We start from the raw sequence: 18209 nt of genomic DNA, 5'->3' as shown, positions 1-18209 counted from the left end.
TATTTAGGTCTCAAATGTTCGTGACTTCGATAAAAATAATTTTCAAATTTCCCCGATTTTTATAACATTGGCTTAGAAATGAACCCCTTAACTATTTTGCTCTTTCACAACTTCTATTCATTCAAAGATATCAAATTTCGCGATGCTCCGCTTCGGGAATTGCTGTCTAACTCGTGCGACGAAGAATACTTAGAATACTTGAAATATTTATCAATAATTTATGTATCAAATTATAGCGTCTTTGAATGATTTCATTTCAACTCATAAGTTGGAAAAGCGATAGTATTAGGCTCGAATGATCCATAGACGTGACCATGGTCTATGAAAGACTCACTGATGGGAATGGTTTCCCATTCATTAGACTAACAAATGGGAAAGTTCTCTCTAAGAAAGGTGAATTTGCGCTCTTCAACTCGCTTTATCCCAACCGATTGAAAAATAACTGCTTTTTTGAGTTATCACTGCGTCGACATGCTTCTGAATGTACATCTGAGTGTCTACAATATAAAGGTTAATTTTGTGTATCGAATATTTTCGATGTGGATCTCTTCCTTTAGCCATTATCATACTAATTTATTTTCGAACAGCCGGACGGACAGATTTCCTTCGTATTGGTTTTGCTCAAAATTTGACAGAAATCTTCAAATGTGTCCATATGACAAATTTCATCCATCTGGTTGAAAGCGTTATCTTCTGCGTATTACCTCTATTTCATATACGGTGAAGTGAAACGTCGAAAGAGTTTGGAAGGACACCAGCAAAAGTGTGTTTTTTAAAATTTTGTTTTTATAACACTCTGAAATGGGGAATTTTTCACATAATAATAAAATGTATTTGCACCTGAAAGTTGGCTATTAATCTGTCATACAGAAGAACTATTATGCACTTATGAAAAGCTTTAAGTTTCCTTTTCTCTTAGGATCGAATTCTTTTTCCTCTCATTATTTTCCTTGCGTTCAATAATATTATAGCAGCTTGAAAGTTTGGTGAAAATGTTCCCATATTAGAGCATCACTGAAGGGAGTCACGAATCTGAGAAATGACTTGGCCTTTAATTATGCATAACCTTGCATTGAATAATAACATTTCCTGCTACAAGAAAAAGACATTCATCTGTTTAAGTTCGATAAAAGGCGGCTCGTATTTATCTCGGCAGGAAGCTTTTCTTCTTCTCGCTTTTAATTAGTTTCTGAATAAGATTAGTTACTTTTTCTTCTATTAGTAACTCATTTCCTGCCCCCTCGACCCTAACTTCGGGAAATTTGCACTGACAGCTCAACATGGAACTATGCAGGTTGTTCGTTTTGGGGGTGGTCAGTTTGATACTTCTCTACACAACATCTGCAAGTGCTTATCTGTACAAAATAAACATCGATACTTCGAATGGTAAGTTGCGAAATTATATTATATTATTACAAGTTAATCAGCCACTTTTGGCGATTAACGAGATAGCCTGGAATACTAGCTTTTCTTATCGAGTAAATGACTAGTTAACTACGGTGACTAACTCGTTCGCCGTGATTACTACGCTAGAATAATTTTCAATAAAACCCTTTATAACTAACTGATTCTAACGATTCTCACAGCATATTGTTTTTAAATAAGAAAATGGTTATTTATTCATCTCATCTAGGAAAAATTCGAATAGCAGAACGGGAAGCTTACACTATGGTTCGATACTATGCAGAGTAACTACTAGTGGTATACGGTCGAGTTACTTTCACTCCAATGGGAGATTGCATTTCATCGAGAGGAGTAGATGCACGAGTCGTAAAAAAAGACTCGGTCATTCAGATCAGCCGGGAAACTATAGCAAGACGTGTTGTTGTGTTTTTATATATTTGCATGTTCCATTATTCAAATATGAAAACGACAAATCGTTGGACATACACGTGGGCACCAAACATTAATACTGCTGCTGGTCATCGAGCCCCTTTGCCTGTAAAATACACCGCTGTCTGAGAGATCGCTGAAGATTTTATATCCAATAGGAGCGGTGCTGCGTCGGCCACAGAACCCGAAATGACTGTTCGTGCAGGATATTCATTCGAGTCTTTCATGTTGCGGCACGGTCGAATCGTACACTTGGTGGTTCCGTCTATTCTATTCATTTTTGTCGTATGAATCCCTGTATTTGCCATCCTGCTTAAAATGTGAGCTTTCATCTAAAACAGGAAATCATTGAACCGCACGTCATTCAGTAGCTGGTTTGATGAATCAAATCACTCAGCACTGGAATATTCTGTGTCATAACAACTGATTTATAATTTTTATAACAATTGAAAAAATTTTTGCTCAGTGATTTGGTGAAACAAAAATTTAAATAAATAGTTAATTCTTTAAATAAATTCGGGATAAATAGAAAAATTGTTCATTTTTTTTTATTTTAGCCTTTGAACATTAAGCCTCAAGTACCTGATAAAAACTGTTGTTATTAGAAAGTAATATTTTAATAAAAGATGTGCATTAAAAAAGAGATCTACTCGTCATGAAAAAAATCAGTCGTGTGATCATCGGCAGAGGGAGAAAAAGCCTGTAATATGTTTGTAGTAGCAATGAAAGCTATACGAACTTCACTTTTTTGAACTCTCCTTGTCCATCTTGAATAAAGGGAGGTGGGCATCTATCTCCGTCGAAATAATCCTGTTACATCCCCATCCGTCTTGGAATCCCATAACGGAAATTTGCCTCCGATTCTGAAATTCCTCAGCGACAACAGTTATCGAAGAAGAGGAAACAGGGTGACAGAGATTGCGGCCCTCATTTTCCAGCAGTGCTTTCTCCCTTCAAGAAAAAGTGATCACTCATTATCAATTGACAACAAGAGCAGCGTCAGCCAGCCGAAGAGAGGCGTAAAGGATCGCCTAAATTCCATTTTAATTCCGAAGTCGCATGAATTCAACACGAATAAAGTCAAAAATGAGGGGAAAACACGCACACACATTCAATTGGAAAGAAAAGAATCTGGTAAATTGAAACGATACCAAAAGTTAAGAAATGAAAGGAGGAACGCTGCATTCGTATTTAACAAAGACCGTTTGGAATAAGAATAAATCTCAGTGCCTTTTAGAAATGGGATATGCATTGAAAGAAACGGCTGGACGTGAAAAGATTTCCACATTCGATGCGACCTGCAGTTTCTCAAAATTTAGCTCCATCATCGCTTACACTTTAATTTAAAGTTCATAAATGAAAACAAATTGAAGCACATCTGAAGGATTTTTCCTTCGATTTTCTAGTATATTGACATTATATAGAACGTCGTATGATTTAAATTTAATTTTTAAAAATAATTTCATTATTTTAATTTCCTAGTGAAAGTTAGGTTTTCAACATTTACTTGATTTGAATTCATTAAATTAAAAATGAAATACTGAAATCAATTTTCTTTTGCTTCCAAACGTGACAGAATTGTATAATGTATGTATCAGAATAATTAACTTTTAAAACTTTCGTTCGGTCCATTCTGTTTTTTTTTTCTGTACGAGTAGTAATAGCCGCTAATAAATTGGAGATAAAAAAATGATTTAAAGTTTTCTTAATTTTTATCATAATGAAGCACTGATTAAGAATATAAAAATGTAGAAATAAAAAAAAAATTAAAAATAAAACACAAAAAGGAATCTACTTTTTAGTGAAGCAATATGTTTTAATTAAATTTGTTAAAACTGTTTTTTAATTTTATTAAAAATTGCTCTTATGTGCTTCTAGGTTCCTGTGAAGACGAAAAGTTCGGCCAGATCTCTGTTGGAGAGAAGGGTTACAATTACGCAGCATGCGAACTCATTTTTTGTCTTCGTGGCGTCTATTACCGGCAAGGGTAAGAGTTCGTTTCTCACACTACTCATGAGTCATCTCATTTCTTTCTCTAATGGAGGACTGATAGCTAGTAATATGGTGATTTGAAAGCACACAACTGACAGAAACTAGATACGCCTCATTTGATATTGCATTTTACGCGATATTTAGCAACGACTCGTGTGCTGTCAGAACTGTCGCGAACTCTATGATGAGATAGTGCTGTTCCGTTAACAATTCTACACTCTCATCCATTTTTCGAACATTAAAACACGTTTTGCCGGTCGGACGAGACACATTCGCTAACTTTTATCGTGCCACCCACCGCTAAGAAAAATGAACGGATATCAAAAAATTGGCCATTCCTTTCTTGCGAAATTGTCGGGTTTAGTGATGGTTCTTAAATCTAACCCCGCATTTAATTTAAATAACATCTGCAGGATATTTTAAAAAAAGCTGTTATTAATGTATTTAAAGTGATGTCAGAAAGTTTTCACTATGCGAGATTCAAAGAATGAAGTTATCTTAATTTTATCAAACACTTTGAATTAATTAAGTCTGTATCAATTTTGTAAAAACGAACATTTTTAAGTGGATTTTCACTCAATTCGGCAGATTTTTTAAATGTGAATTTATGTTTATCTAATCAAATATTTTTTTAACATTTTTCAGAATTTCAGTGTCAGGTAAGCAATTTAAAAGATTTCATACGAGTGGATTCACCTAGTGATAAATCTGAAGAAAAAAAAAGAAATTATTTTAGGATATAATAAGATTTACAATGAGTATAAACCAGAATTAAACAGTATAAACCAAAAAAAAATTAGAACTAAAGTAATTTATACTTTTTAGCACTCTATAAAAGTAAGTTTTTAAAAACTGTTTTCATTTTCTAAGTTATTTTCTGAAATAGAAAGGAACATAATGAAACAAATTACTTTTTTCTTAGGTAAAAAAAAAATCTTTTAGTCAAAAAAAAAATTATTTCTTTCTGCTTTATGAAGTAGAAAGCGATGTAAAAAATAAATTTTCTTTCTGATGTTGAAAAAATAATCAATAATTTAGCAAATAAATATCAGTAATGAATAACTTTTGAAATAGATAAAACTTTAAAAAGTAATTTTTTAAAACTACCTTCTAGAGTAAAAATTTTCAAAAAGAATTTAAAAAAAACTTTTTTCAAAAGCATAAAGCGATACAAAAACAATTCTTAATTTTATTGTAATTATTTTTACTCTGAAGTAGAAAAAAATATTATTTAATAATTTACTGCTTACCTAAACTACTTTCTAGATTAGAAAGAAGCGTAATGGAATAATTTCGTTTTTTCCCGAAGAACATTTAAAAGGATAAAGAAGAATAATGAAATAATTTCGCTTTTTCCCGAAGAACATTTAAAAGGATAAAGAAGAATAATGAAATAATTTCGCTTTTTCCCGAAGAACATTTAAAAGGATAAAGAAGAATAATGAAATAATTTCGCTTTTTCCCGAAGAACATTTAAACGGATAAAGAAGAATAATGAAATAATTTCGTTTTTCCAAAGAGCATTCAAAAGTGTAAAGTAGCATAATGGAATAATTTTGTTTTTCCCAAAGAACATTCAAAAGTGTAAAGTAGCATAATGTAATAATTTCATTTTTTCAAAGAGCATTTAAAAGTGTAGAGAAGCGTAATAAATAATTCTCTTCTCACCTACTTTATTGAGTATAATAAAATATTTTTCACTTTAGATGCGACGAGAAACCGATGAAGAGTCTTCCCAATTGTCGTCGTGTCGCCAGACCCGGTGTCTATCCCACCTGTTGCCACAAAAAAATCGAATGCGATGACGAGGAAGCAGACTTCGATTAAGATATGCCCTCACTCTAAATCCGAAAAGTTCATCTTCTGTATCTTCTTTCTAGACCCTTTTGCTTCCACATTTTGTAAAAAAATATATATATATATATTTTATATGTATATAGATGGTAGATTAAATTGTAAGCATTTCTAACTTACGGGTGCTAGTAATTTGTTTGCTTTGTATGCATATGTAAGAATTTTTTATTTTTTTTTAATTCAGCATCTCATTCGTAAGAGCTTTTGAACCCTCAGAATACTGAAACGCTCGACTTCTTCTACCTACAAATACAGTAATCTTAAGAGGAGTAAAAATAGAGGGCAAATGACCGTCAGCGAGATTAACAGAAGGTGACTCTCAATTTCTTCAGGATGAATCATGTTAACGAACAAAGTATGCGCTTTGGGTATTGAGTTGATCACATTTACTGAAGTGGCATACTTGAGTGGAATAAGATATTCGGGTGTTCAGAATCAAGTAATAATAGAATTTTCCTTCGTTTTACCACTAGCTTACTTATGAGTTAACACAATTATTGAGCTAACTGGCTTATGAGTTATGAGTACAAGCTTACTTATGAGTTACAATTTATATCTTTCGAGATTCAAAATGAAATCTATGAAATCGAAGAAGAGAGACAGAAAAAAAAAAATAAACCAAATATTTATAATATTTATATTTTTTTTTATCCTAAAATTATTTTCAAATTTTAGCTTTCAATTTGCATTTAATACTTAAAGTTTTATTTTTCTCAATTTCTACTATGTGCTGTATGTATTTTGTTTTCAAAATGTTATTAAATTAGTCTATAAAAGAAGTTTTTAAGGTTTAAAAATATTAAAATAATTTCATATCATCGAGTGCATATACAAAATTTCAAATTCCTAGCAAAGGAGTTTCCAAATTTTTAAACTCCGGAACTCACTTTTTAAAAACCGAATCTATATCGACTCGCTTAAACCTAAAGCCACTAAATTTTCGCAAAGACGAACAGCACACTTTTTTTACCGAAAGAGGTTTCAAAGACTGAATAGGTACATTGGTAAATAAAAAACGTTTATTACAAAATATAAATTTTTGCGCAGTAACGAACCGCTTCGAAATGAATACACAAGAAAGCTGAGCAGAATGTTCAGAATTTATAGGATGTAAGGAATCTATTTGGGTAATTGGGAAAAAAATTGGGGGGGGGGGGTTATAAATGCAATCGCAATACAAATACAAACAAAACATCATACAAGTACTAAACCATGTAAAAAACAAAATTCTAGAAATTTCAAATAATATCAAAGGATAGAGAAAAAGGTTAAAACACAAATTATCAATTATCGCATCCATAACAAATTCCTCAATAACGTCTAGTTTCCATGAATAAAACTAAAACATTTCTTTTTGTTCCCACAGAAATCCAAACCATTGAATTTCAAATTTTCAAATTTTTTCTACAAATACTGTGAATCATAAAAAATGATTTTATAAAAATTCCATGACTTTGAATGAATTAATTAATTCTTATTAATTAAAAACTATGCTTCTTATAAGCACGTGCAAAGAAAACATAGTGGTCAAGAATTGTTTAATAAGCGGAATTTAATTCAGCCAATTAATGGGGAAAAAATATATTTAAAAAAGTTAATTTTACTTTAGTGATTCTGTAAAAGGTTATTTGAAAATTGTTTTGAGGTTTCTCGTTATCCAAATGTTTTAAAATTTAATGCATTCAATCGAATTTATTGTTGGATATCGCTACCTACTCGTCCTACATTGCAAATACACATTTAACTCAAACTGTTTAACCAAATTTTGTATTACTCTTTAATCATTATTAATTTCTAATAGGAACAAATAACTTTATGTGAGTTTTTAAGCTGTTTGGGATAGTCTGTGATTGTTCGAAAAAAGGAAACATTGTTTTATGAAACAAGTAGCATTTTAATTATGAAAATAAAGTCATAAATATACTGTTGTGATTGCACCAGTTGCTGATATTATGATATATTCGTCGAATCGGGGCAAAACTTTTTAAAATATGAAAAAAATTATACAAGATTTTTATTGCTATAAGTTATTGGATGAAAATGGGATCCTTCTGTCTTTGAACAGGACGCCGTTAAGAGCTATGGTGTGATTTTGTTAAAATTTGTTTTTCTATTTTCTTGCTTTATTTTTGAAGCGATATTTTCATCACACTTTGAAAAGAACAACTCACTAGAGCAATGGGTCAAATAAATGAGGTTTGCAGTGCCGGCTCGACCAACAGGGCTGCAGAGCAGCAACATGCCAGAGATTATTTTTTAAATCTTTTTGGACTGATGGTTTAGTCTCAGCTGCGGAACCGGAGGGTTTCAAGTTCGAGACACTATTCCGCCGAAGAACCGTCTTGTAAACTGATATGGCGCACGCTAAATTCGTAGAGAAATGTCCTCCCATTGGTATGGAAGTTTGGAGACTGAGGGAGGGTGTCAGCTGAGGCGTCGTCCTCGTCATCTGACCGTGGTTGAAAATGACGAAGTCTGCCCCAAAATAGTCTTAGTGTTGCTTTTAAAACTGGACATTAATACACCCAAATTAATTAAAGTTTTTTATTTAATTTTCTACTCTGATGTTTTTCGCTTATCTTTTCAGTCCGTGTTTTCAAGGATCAACGAAAATGGAAAAATCCTTAACAACAGGAACAGTAAACAGAAAATGAAACAAGTAGGAAAAATGCAGGTGAACTTCCCATGAAAATCAACTGTGGAAATCAAAAGCAATCCTTTCATCATTTTGAATTTAGAGGCACTGCAACTGCACTCCCATCAGTCCTGGTTTGCAGCGTCATAAAAAAAAAAAAAATTCCTCCCTGTTTCAACTTATTCCTGAATTTCGCTTCAGTTCTCCCACTATTCCTTGTCGGTCATTTGTGAGCTTAAGTTCAGTCTGGGCAGAAACACATTTGATTTGTTGGATATTCGTTTTTTTTTCGTTAAAGTTAACTTTTCAAATGAAGTACATAGATAATTTTTTTAAATGCTATTCGGAAGAAAATAATACCTATAAGGAAGAATCTTTATATGCAATAAATGACGATGGATCATTTATTGCGCATCTTATTAATGGTCCATTTTTGAAAGAATGCGATACACAGAATTCATGTGTATATTTCACACATAATAGCTTTCTGCATATTATTATTCCAAATAATTATTTTTATAATTTTTCAGAATAGAAAAATCTTAGTAAACGGCTTCATTTTATTATTATTTCTTATACGTTTGTAAATTCTGTATATAGTTATTTTTGATTTTTGTACTGTACATATTTTGGCATTTAACGAAACCTGGTAATACGTAACCAAACTGGCATTCAGTGATCAGAATGGTTACGTATACGGTGATATGGGACGGCGTTCTGTTCTGTCTACTTTTGGATAAAGAAGCCTCTTTTAACCCTTTAATTGCGATGAAATATTTTATTAACTGTAATCCATAAATTTATATTGTACTACAAAAAACAATGTTGTGTACAAACAACACACTTTTCAACATTTGTTATTAGCATATTTCATATGATGAGTTAAAATTCCTCTCCAAATCTTTCTGAATCAAGAGATACAGAGATAATTTGTAGGTGTTATGATACGTATAAATCAAGAGCAAAGGCAAACAGAGCACGTCAAAACGTTCTCAAAGTCATGTTTGCCATTGAGCGGAAATCTTTGAAAGAAAGGCAATACCCATTGGCTGCTTTTTAATTTGAATGAATCTAATTTGAAATGAGATCTACAACAACAAATCATTTGTTGTTGTAGATCTGCCATAAGAATCAATGAAGGGTGGATGGCGTTTCTGGGCTACCATGCGAAAAAAAAAAATGACTTAAAATTACAATGTTTTAATAGGAACTTTTTGCAACACTGCTTATTTCTAAGGTGATGAGTTGCCACTGGAAATTTGGTATGTAGCTCTGAAATGAATATTTGTCAATAAATGTGTGACCCAATCAGATGAAAAGATTCCTCATCCAGCTCAAACTATTTCCTCCGATAATTATTTCAAGGCTGCGTCCTTGGATGTCTCAATCATTGAATTCGCAAGAAAACAGGAAGTGTTTCCAACAGCAATTATTATTTTTATTCTTCGTTTCGAAGTCATTCCGTGACGCTTTTCGTTCTTTCCGCAAGTCAATTAAAAGCACTCGATGGGGTCTTTATCTCTCTTGCCTCGAACAATTTCCTGTCGAATGCAGCATCGTCTCCGCACATTCGACGGTTCACATTCAGTCACGATGAATCTTGGCGGTGCCCTGTCATTCGCTGCGACCGCAGTACTACTGCTGTTGGCTCTACAATCGAACGCGTACGTGTGGAGGGGAGAACACGATACTTCAAGTGGTAAGTTCATTGCATATATCTCGACTAATAACAACAGCGAATGTGGGATTTTGATGATCTATTGCAGTTATCTGTCCCTAGTCACTTCCGGCCATCCACTGGGTCGTTCTCCCACTCACTACTGATTTAATTTAACCTTCCAAATGTCTATCCCGCAATTTCCGCTAGTTGAAAGTCCGTCCCGCAAGATTCGTGGACTAATAGGTTTCTGCTTTATCTTTTAAGATTTGCATTTTATCGTATTATCATTGGATAGCATATGATAACAGTTTTAAAACAAGATTGTTTGCAAACATTGCGTCCAAATAGTGATTAAAAAAATAAGCAGCAAGAGGGTTCATTTAGACCGAATATTTTACGCCCAGTTAATGCCTGATATTAACCAAAGTTCATTTGAATATGCAATTCAAAGAATTCGTACTTTAACACCGTTTTCAGGTAGTATTTCCTTCTGTGAATTGCGTGATGTAAACAGATTTCTAAGTATATTTTAACAGCTATGCTTTACATTGTTGTTCTGCTTTTGTGCTCACATTTTTGTGGGCACGTGATCACTGATGAAATTAAAAGCAAAATAAAGTTTGTAATGGTGTAAAATTCATCACCCTATTTACCACAGAAAATGCAAAAATTAAACTTTTTTTTTATTCAACGACCTAATTTTAAAAAAATGAATGCAAAAAATGTTTAATTAATTAAAATTTTAAAAACTTTTGCTCTGGAGTACACATTTCTATCTTTCAAGCAGCTGATTTGGTAACTGTAGGACAAATTGTCCAGCCTGTCGAGCTCCAACACACACATTCATCTTTATTAGTAGTAGAGGTTTTTGGATAGCAATAGTCAAATGTAAACAAACCATCATAACCATCATCATTTCAAAAATATTTTCAAGGCTATATTTAATTCACTGTTTCACTTAGCTATTTAATGGTGCCATAAGATATTGTTAAAAATGCCCTGAAAAGAACTCACCGTGTTACCAAAAAACCTATTCATTCAGAGGAAAGAACATGTAAATGAAACCGGGAAATGGTTATTAAACATAGAGTTTCATCCAGAACGAAAATAGACTCAATCATCGCCAGATTAGTAATCACCGTGGAAATACATGACCATATCTGCCAAAATAAATAATTCTCAAAAATGGCTATCTTAAATTTAAAAATAATTAAAAAATAATATGAACAGAGATGAAGCAATCCTAAAACATTATCTTACTAGCTTGTCTCAAACCGTACCAAATATCACATATGCTACACACACTTCTTGTGTATAGCCTACCACCACTGAACGAAGCAGTATCGACAATGCTACACACACTATAATTCAGCGAGCTCGCCTTCTTAAAAGCCAAATTGTCCGAATGTGCTTCATACGTACTATATTTATCACTTAAAATGGACTTATGAAGAGTATACAAAACCACAAATAGCTTCGAATTCTAATCGAGTCCTAATCTGACGGTGGTATCGAATCTCCACTCTTTCTCCAATAATTTATTGGATCAAAATATTGTAATCATGGAAGAAGGTACCTCTGCCAACTACAGATATAAATTTTCATGATAAAAATAGAGCCTCAAAGATGAGTCTTGAATATACCTCACAAACCCTTACAATTGAGCTACGACCTTTCGAAAAATCCCGTACTTTGATCTCTAAAACGGAGATGTGTAATACTCAGTTTTTTCCCCTCAGAAGTCCAGGTAAACAGGATTTTATTTTATTTCAGGGTACTGTGTAGGCGAAAGTTTTGGGAGAATCCCCGTTGGCGGGTACGGTTATGATGACGAAAAATGTGAGAAAATCTTCTGCCGTCAGGGTGGCGTTAGCGGTCACGGGTAAGCTTCATTTCTTGAATCATTCAACTCATCAATGACATGTAGTGGGTCCAAATGTATGTGAGCGCTTCTTGTCATATAACACTTTAATAGAGGCAGGACATCAGGCGCTCCCTCGGACTACATGTTTTCTTATAACTTTCTCGTGTACGAAGTATTCAAAAAGTATTGCAATTATCAAAATTTCAATCCATTTTAACGAATTTCTACGTTCTAAACATATCTGTATTCGAAAATCACATTTATGAACAATGCCTCCGTCTGCTATAAAGATAACTCAAAAACATTTTGAGCTAGATGGATGAAATTTGGTATACAGTCTTTACTCAAAATGTGCAGATTTCTGTCAAATTGTGAATAAAGTCCACTGAGAGGAAGCTGGCGATTCGAATACAAGTTGATAAGATAAATATAAAACGAAGAGAACTAAACGGATAAAATTCAGTCAACATCTTTAGGGCAGACACCCGCCAAATTTCGAGCAAAATTTAAAAAGAGTCTCTCTGTCTGTTGTCTCAAAAGCATGTAAACACGATTATTCAAAAACTCTGAGACTTAAAAATATCAAATTTGGCACGGGACTTTGTGATGACAGGTGCAGTTCCGTGTCGCATTTTGGCTTTAATCGGTTGGGAAAATTTGCATATAAAATACAAATTCAGTTTTCGGATATTATTAACTGCATGCCAGGGATTGTTCGCCAAAACACTCGCCAGGAATGACACATTAGATTCAGTAAAAGAGCTAAATTCATGCCAAAAGTTATAATTTCGTAACTATTGTACGCCAATGCCATGCAAAACATTCTCTGGGATAACACCTTTATTAAAGAATGACAGAAAACTCCCACATTTTAAACATCTTTATTAAAAATGACCACTCCCACTATCTTTGGACTGTAACAAGATCTTCTTTTTTTATCTTTAAATATTTAAAATCCAATTAAACTGCTCACAAGAGTGAATGGACATTTAAGAATGAATATGAAGCAATAAATGAATGACAGAAGTTTCGTACTTCACAGTACAATGGAGAATAGCAAGTATGCATTGAAGTCGAGTTACTTTCTTGAAAACAAACATAGATCACCATTACAGACGTTAGGAGATCAGATTTGCCTATATCGCTTCTTTTTATAACTATCACAATCACGCAGCAAATGTACTATCAACATTTTGATAGATGGATCCTAAGTTCGTTACAATTTCTTTTAGCCATCGGCAAAGAAACAGAAGAACGGACAGACTTCCCATCCATTTATTTCGTCCCAAACTTGATCGGAATCTGCAACTTTGGTGAAATTGGTGGATTATCTCTTGATGTCTCTTGAAGGTTTTAGTATGATATTTGCAGAACATAACACCCGTTTCTGGAACTTTAAAACGTGGAGTTTTATGCAAATGTCGAGGTCACATTCACAGATTATTTAAAATAGTTCCTTAAGTGACAAAAAAAAAAAAAAATGAATAAGTTATTTTGACAGTATGAGAGGCCAGAGCTTGGCTGAAGCCGAAATTTTCTCTTACTACTTCTAAAAATTCAGAATGTATACTACTGTGCAAAACTTAAGCAAAAGGTGCTTTTTTTGCCATAACTCCACGAGAAATCATCTGAGAGACATGAAATTCAGAAATGAGAGCACTGAAATGATGACAAAAGCGTAGTTGCAAATACTGCAATGTTTGCTTCGCAAAAATGAATACAATGCATATAGTATGGAATCAAACAAAAAAAGACTTTATTGAACTCATAGTATCGCTACCCATGATTGTCTGTCCAAGAGGAAGAACAACAAGCAGATGTTTCTTAGTATGGAACATGCCCTCCCCTTACTGCTATGTTTGCTTCTCACCATCTCTCCATATTCAGCACCCGATTGTTCAACAGTTCTTGAGGAAAGAGTGCCCATTCCTCAATCAGCCTCTGTTTCAGTCGTTGGGTGTTCTCCGGGCGATGTAATCGTGCCGCAAGGCGTTTCCCAAAAGCATTCCACATATATTGTATGGGATTTAAATCAGGACAGAGTGATGGCCAATCCATTCGAGTGATATTTTCACTTTCCAGTACCTGCTGAACATCAGCAGTCTGATGGGGCCGTGTCATCCATAAAATCAAAGTCTGCTTTAATAGCACCCCGGAACAGACGCACATGGGGGAGGATCACATCCTTAAAATAGAGATATCCAGTTACAGAACCTCTGTCGAAAATGTGGAGCTCAGTCAGCCCGTTCAGAATAATGCCTCCCCGTCGACAATTCCAGGACCACAGTAGCAGTTTCTTTCCGTAATGTTACTGGAATGAAACCGTGTCCTGACCTCTCTCTAAATCAGCTGGCATTGAGAATCACTTGTGACACTGAAACGACTCTCATTCATAAAGAGGACTGCATTGATGAGATGTCCAGTTTGTGCCCCTTACGCCACTCTAAACGGTATCACTGATGGCGAACTTTCAAAGGGATTCAGCGTTCAGGACGGTAGGCGAATATGCAACCTTTGTGAAGGCGTCTGGCCACAGTAAACCGCGACTTTTGTCGCCCTGTTGCTTGTCACACTTGCTCAGCAGTGGCGCTTTCTGACTGGTATCGGGCGCTTTTCACCGGTAAAGAAATATATCGGTCATCCATTTCAGTTGCTTTCCTAGGGCAGCCACCACCAACCTTTCTAACAACTGTCTTTAAAGCCTACCAAGCGCGCGAAAGTGACACGAACTGAACTCTTCAGCTACACCAGTCAAACTACGCCCTTTCTCCAGCTTTCCGATCATTCTTCCAAGTGTGAAGTCGTCCAGGTGATTTCTTCTAGCCATATTTCACAAAGAACTCACACAAAACTCAAGTACACAGTACTCACTTGCAATTGAAGGGAATGTCTTTCATTGCGCCTCCGTTCTTCTTTTCCTTGTCGTCTGCTGTAGGAGCTGCTCGCACCGACTGTACGCGTTTTGTGTACACTCACGTCGCCTCTGTTTTGTTCCTGACATTTGCATACGCATCACCTTTCTACTGAATTTCGTGTTCATTGAACTGATCGCAATAACCCCTTTTCTGTAATTCCATGGCTACCTGCTTAAAATTCACATTGTTGCTTAAGCTTTGTACACCACTGTGTCATATTATCCAAAATGAAAAGATAGATGTTAAGAATTCAATAGATTAAACAAAATGCTTACCCATTTAAATACAAAGCAATAACGTATTTAAATATTTCACGGGAAATTGGTTTATAATGTAAAAAAAAAGTTTTCCTTTTCTACAAAAGTAGCTGCAGTTGAACTCATTAGGGAAAAAAATATTCATAGAAACTTAACAAATAAATATTATAAGTGATTGCCTAGTATTTTACAATTTTCTCTTTTGCAAAAAAAAAAAAAGCTGTGGGAATATGAATGAGTCAAATTCAATTTAAACCGAAAGATTGCTGGTAATGATGAATGAACTTCTTCCGAATGGCTGTCTTTGATTATTCAGCGGAAAATAAATAATTTATTTAAATTTTTAAAATATTTTAAAAATACCCAAACTTTTTTAATGTATTACTTTCAATGTAGTTCCTCCATCTAAATTTTTTTAAATCTTTTTTTGTCATTTTTTTTTCTCGCTCAACTTGCTGGAGGGGTCTCCTCAAAACTTTCTCGCATACTCTCTGATAAATGTATTATCCCAAAGAACGCCTTGCACGGCATTGGCTTACAATAATTATAAAATATGAACCTTTGGCGGAAATTTAGCCTTTTTATTCTATCCACCACCTGATCCTTGGCGAGTGTTTTGAAGATGAATCTTCGGCAAGCTGCAAGTAGTATCTTTGATTGAGACGCTCCTTTCCCAACCAATTGAAACCAAATTTGACATAAAACTATATTTGAAGTTGCAAAATGCAAATTCAAATTGGACATATCTAACTCATTGCGTTTAAAAGGTATCACAACTACATGCTTCTGAAAGTATTGACTTACAGACGGTCAGCCCTGTTGGATTTGGCTCAAAATTTGATAGAAGTTTACACTATAGGTGATAAATCTGGATACCGAATTTTATTTGTCTAGATCTCTTCATTTTAACTTCTACTCGAACAGCAGTCATGTGAATGTACAAAATTTGAAAGAAATCTACACACTCGGTGTAAAGATTGTATACCAAATTTCATCCATCTGGGGCACAGAGTTATTAAGCTATGTTTGTCGCAGAAAGACAAACGTAATGTTAAAAGTTTGTTTTTCGAGCGCAGGGAAGACTCAAATGCGGAAATTCGTCAAAATATCTCGTTCGGCGATTCCAACCCTTTCTCTGCTCTTCGTACCCGAGAGAGTCAAAATAGATGTCCGATTTTCAAATGAATCAAGCCATCCATCATTCCTGTTTTTAGAAATAAGCGAAAGGAGGAAAAGAGAACGAAACTGAATTCGTTGTGTTTGCGAGGGATGTTATTGGTAATAAATCAATATTCCAGTGCTGTTTTTTGATATCGAGTTCACAAAACCTTGCTGAAGAGATTATTCCAGGCAAACATTCATGATTATTTTACGAATTTCTCGTGGTTCTTATTTTTTACTTTATCTCCTTTGATACAAGCAGAACTGAAATAATGAAAGAAAATTTTAACCTCTAATTGAAAAACATTCAAGCTGGAATCAGTTACCTTTATAATATTTCGAAATATTAATTTTTAATTTTAGTAACGATTGCGTTTGCACACACACAAAATGCAGATGTAATCATTCAAGCAGCATGAAGTACAATTGTAAAATATATGCAAAAAAGTTTTAATTTACAAAAGAGAAATGAGACTTTAACTGTTTTGATGTTAAATGAGAAAAAAGTATATATTAAAGCTGAAACAGCATCATTTCTTTTTATTACAACATATGGTTTAAACGACAAAAGAATGGATGGAATAATGATATCGGTTTGAATTTCATCACAACAACAAAAAATATTTTTACAAATAACATGCAGAACTGTTAAGATTCAAAATGTTAATTAAAATGAATTAGAAAATGGCAGATAAATGAAATTGTTATCATTGATAAGCTTTTTGAATTTGAAAATAATTTAATAACGAAATTTGTATTGTAATATGCTACGAAATGTATGGGCAAAACTTTGAAATTGGAATTCATTTTCAACTCACTAAAAGTATAATTAATTCCTTATTCCCCTCTGGTGTGGTGTAGAAGTTTAGAGAGGAGATGTCAGCTCAGGTGTCGTCCTCGTCATCTGACCGCGGTTCAAAATGACAAGGTCCATCTCAAATAGCCCTAGTATTGCTATAAAACGGGACGTTAATATAACTAAACTAAACTGCTTATTCATTTTTTCAAGCAATAAAAAATTTGAGAATTCCATTACAAGACAATTCGCGATGTTGAATGTGTTATCAATTCGGTACACTTGGCCCAAAAATCCATTCTATAGATCGTTTTCGACAGTTTAAGACTGATGTCTGTCTCAAATCCTAATTAGCATATAATGTCCACCTAATAAACAATTTCATGTGAAAAATATGTCTTTTCCCCCATCTTGTAGGTGCAGCCCCGTGCAGGTAGATGCGCCAGGATGTCGTCTTGAATCCAAACCCGGACACTACCCGAACTGCTGCCGAACACACCTCGTGTGCGACGACGAAAATGAATAGACCAGCAGAAAAAGGATTTCCCAGCAATCTTGTTTAACACTCTTTTGACGTCTCTCATTTTAAATAACCTTTCTGGCAAAATTTCGATTGTTATTTTAGCTATATAAAGACTTCATCAAACTTTTGACCAGAATAAACTTTCTGCATTCTCGAACGGTTTTTTAATTTATATTCTGATATTCTTTTCAGGAAAACTATTTCTATATCTTGAACTATTCTTTTTAAATTTTGAACTTTTGATATTTGAATCGTCTACATTCTCCGATGATTGTGTCTAATTCAACATTCATTTGATACAAAAACGTTCTTAAATTAAATAAACTTTTTCATAACATTTTGAGTTCTTGGACTTTAAATTAAATGAAATTTATTAAGTAATAAAAAATGAATTCGCAAAATCTTGAATGAGTAATATTTTTGATTACTTTTGGGATTACATTAACTTCTTTAATAATCTTTTTGAACTAAATTATTTTTTTACATTCTCTGGATTAATTCTCTTTTCACAGCTATCGGTTCTTTATTAAATATTATTTAAGTTATAAAATTGTAACATTTTAATTGAATTTTGTGTTTATTTTCCAGGAGGATTATTTTTAATTTAACATCCATTTGATGCAAAAATGCTTCATATACTAAATAGAACTTTTGATACTTTTGAGCTCTTGCATTTTGAAGTAAATTCCTCAATGATCTTTTCTTTTTTAACAGTCTCT

General features: G+C 33.7%; 2 protein-coding genes across 2 annotated transcripts in view; one reads left to right on the top strand and one right to left on the bottom strand.

Moving 5' to 3' along the window:
• LOC129956628 (neuroendocrine convertase 2-like) overlaps positions 1-18209 on the bottom strand; it is a 316381-nt gene that overhangs the window by 201167 nt on the left and 97005 nt on the right. The window lies entirely within an intron of this gene.
• Positions 9786-17647, top strand: LOC129956642 (toxin-like protein 14). The gene is made up of 3 exons (XM_056068575.1): positions 9786-10013; positions 11748-11856; positions 17385-17647. The coding sequence occupies exons 1-3, from the start codon at positions 9821-9823 to the stop codon at positions 17491-17493; spliced, it is 411 nt and encodes a 136-aa protein (XP_055924550.1). The 5' UTR covers positions 9786-9820; the 3' UTR covers positions 17494-17647.

Source organism: Argiope bruennichi, chromosome 2, assembly GCF_947563725.1.
Source record: "Argiope bruennichi chromosome 2, qqArgBrue1.1, whole genome shotgun sequence".
Classification (NCBI taxonomy): Eukaryota; Metazoa; Arthropoda; class Arachnida; order Araneae; family Araneidae; genus Argiope; species Argiope bruennichi.
Note: the sequence above shows the minus strand (reverse complement) of the source record. Positions and strands in the feature narration are given on the sequence as shown.

Coding starts and splice junctions, on each gene's coding strand:
- LOC129956642 (XM_056068575.1), top strand. CDS start 9,821: ATGGGGTCTTTATCTCTCTTGCCTCGAACAATTTCCTGTCGAATGCAG. Junction 10,014..11,747: donor AGAACACGATACTTCAAGTG/GTAAGTTCATTG, acceptor ATTTTATTTCAG/GGTACTGTGTAGGCGAAAGT. Junction 11,857..17,384: donor GGTGGCGTTAGCGGTCACGG/GTAAGCTTCATT, acceptor CCCATCTTGTAG/GTGCAGCCCCGTGCAGGTAG.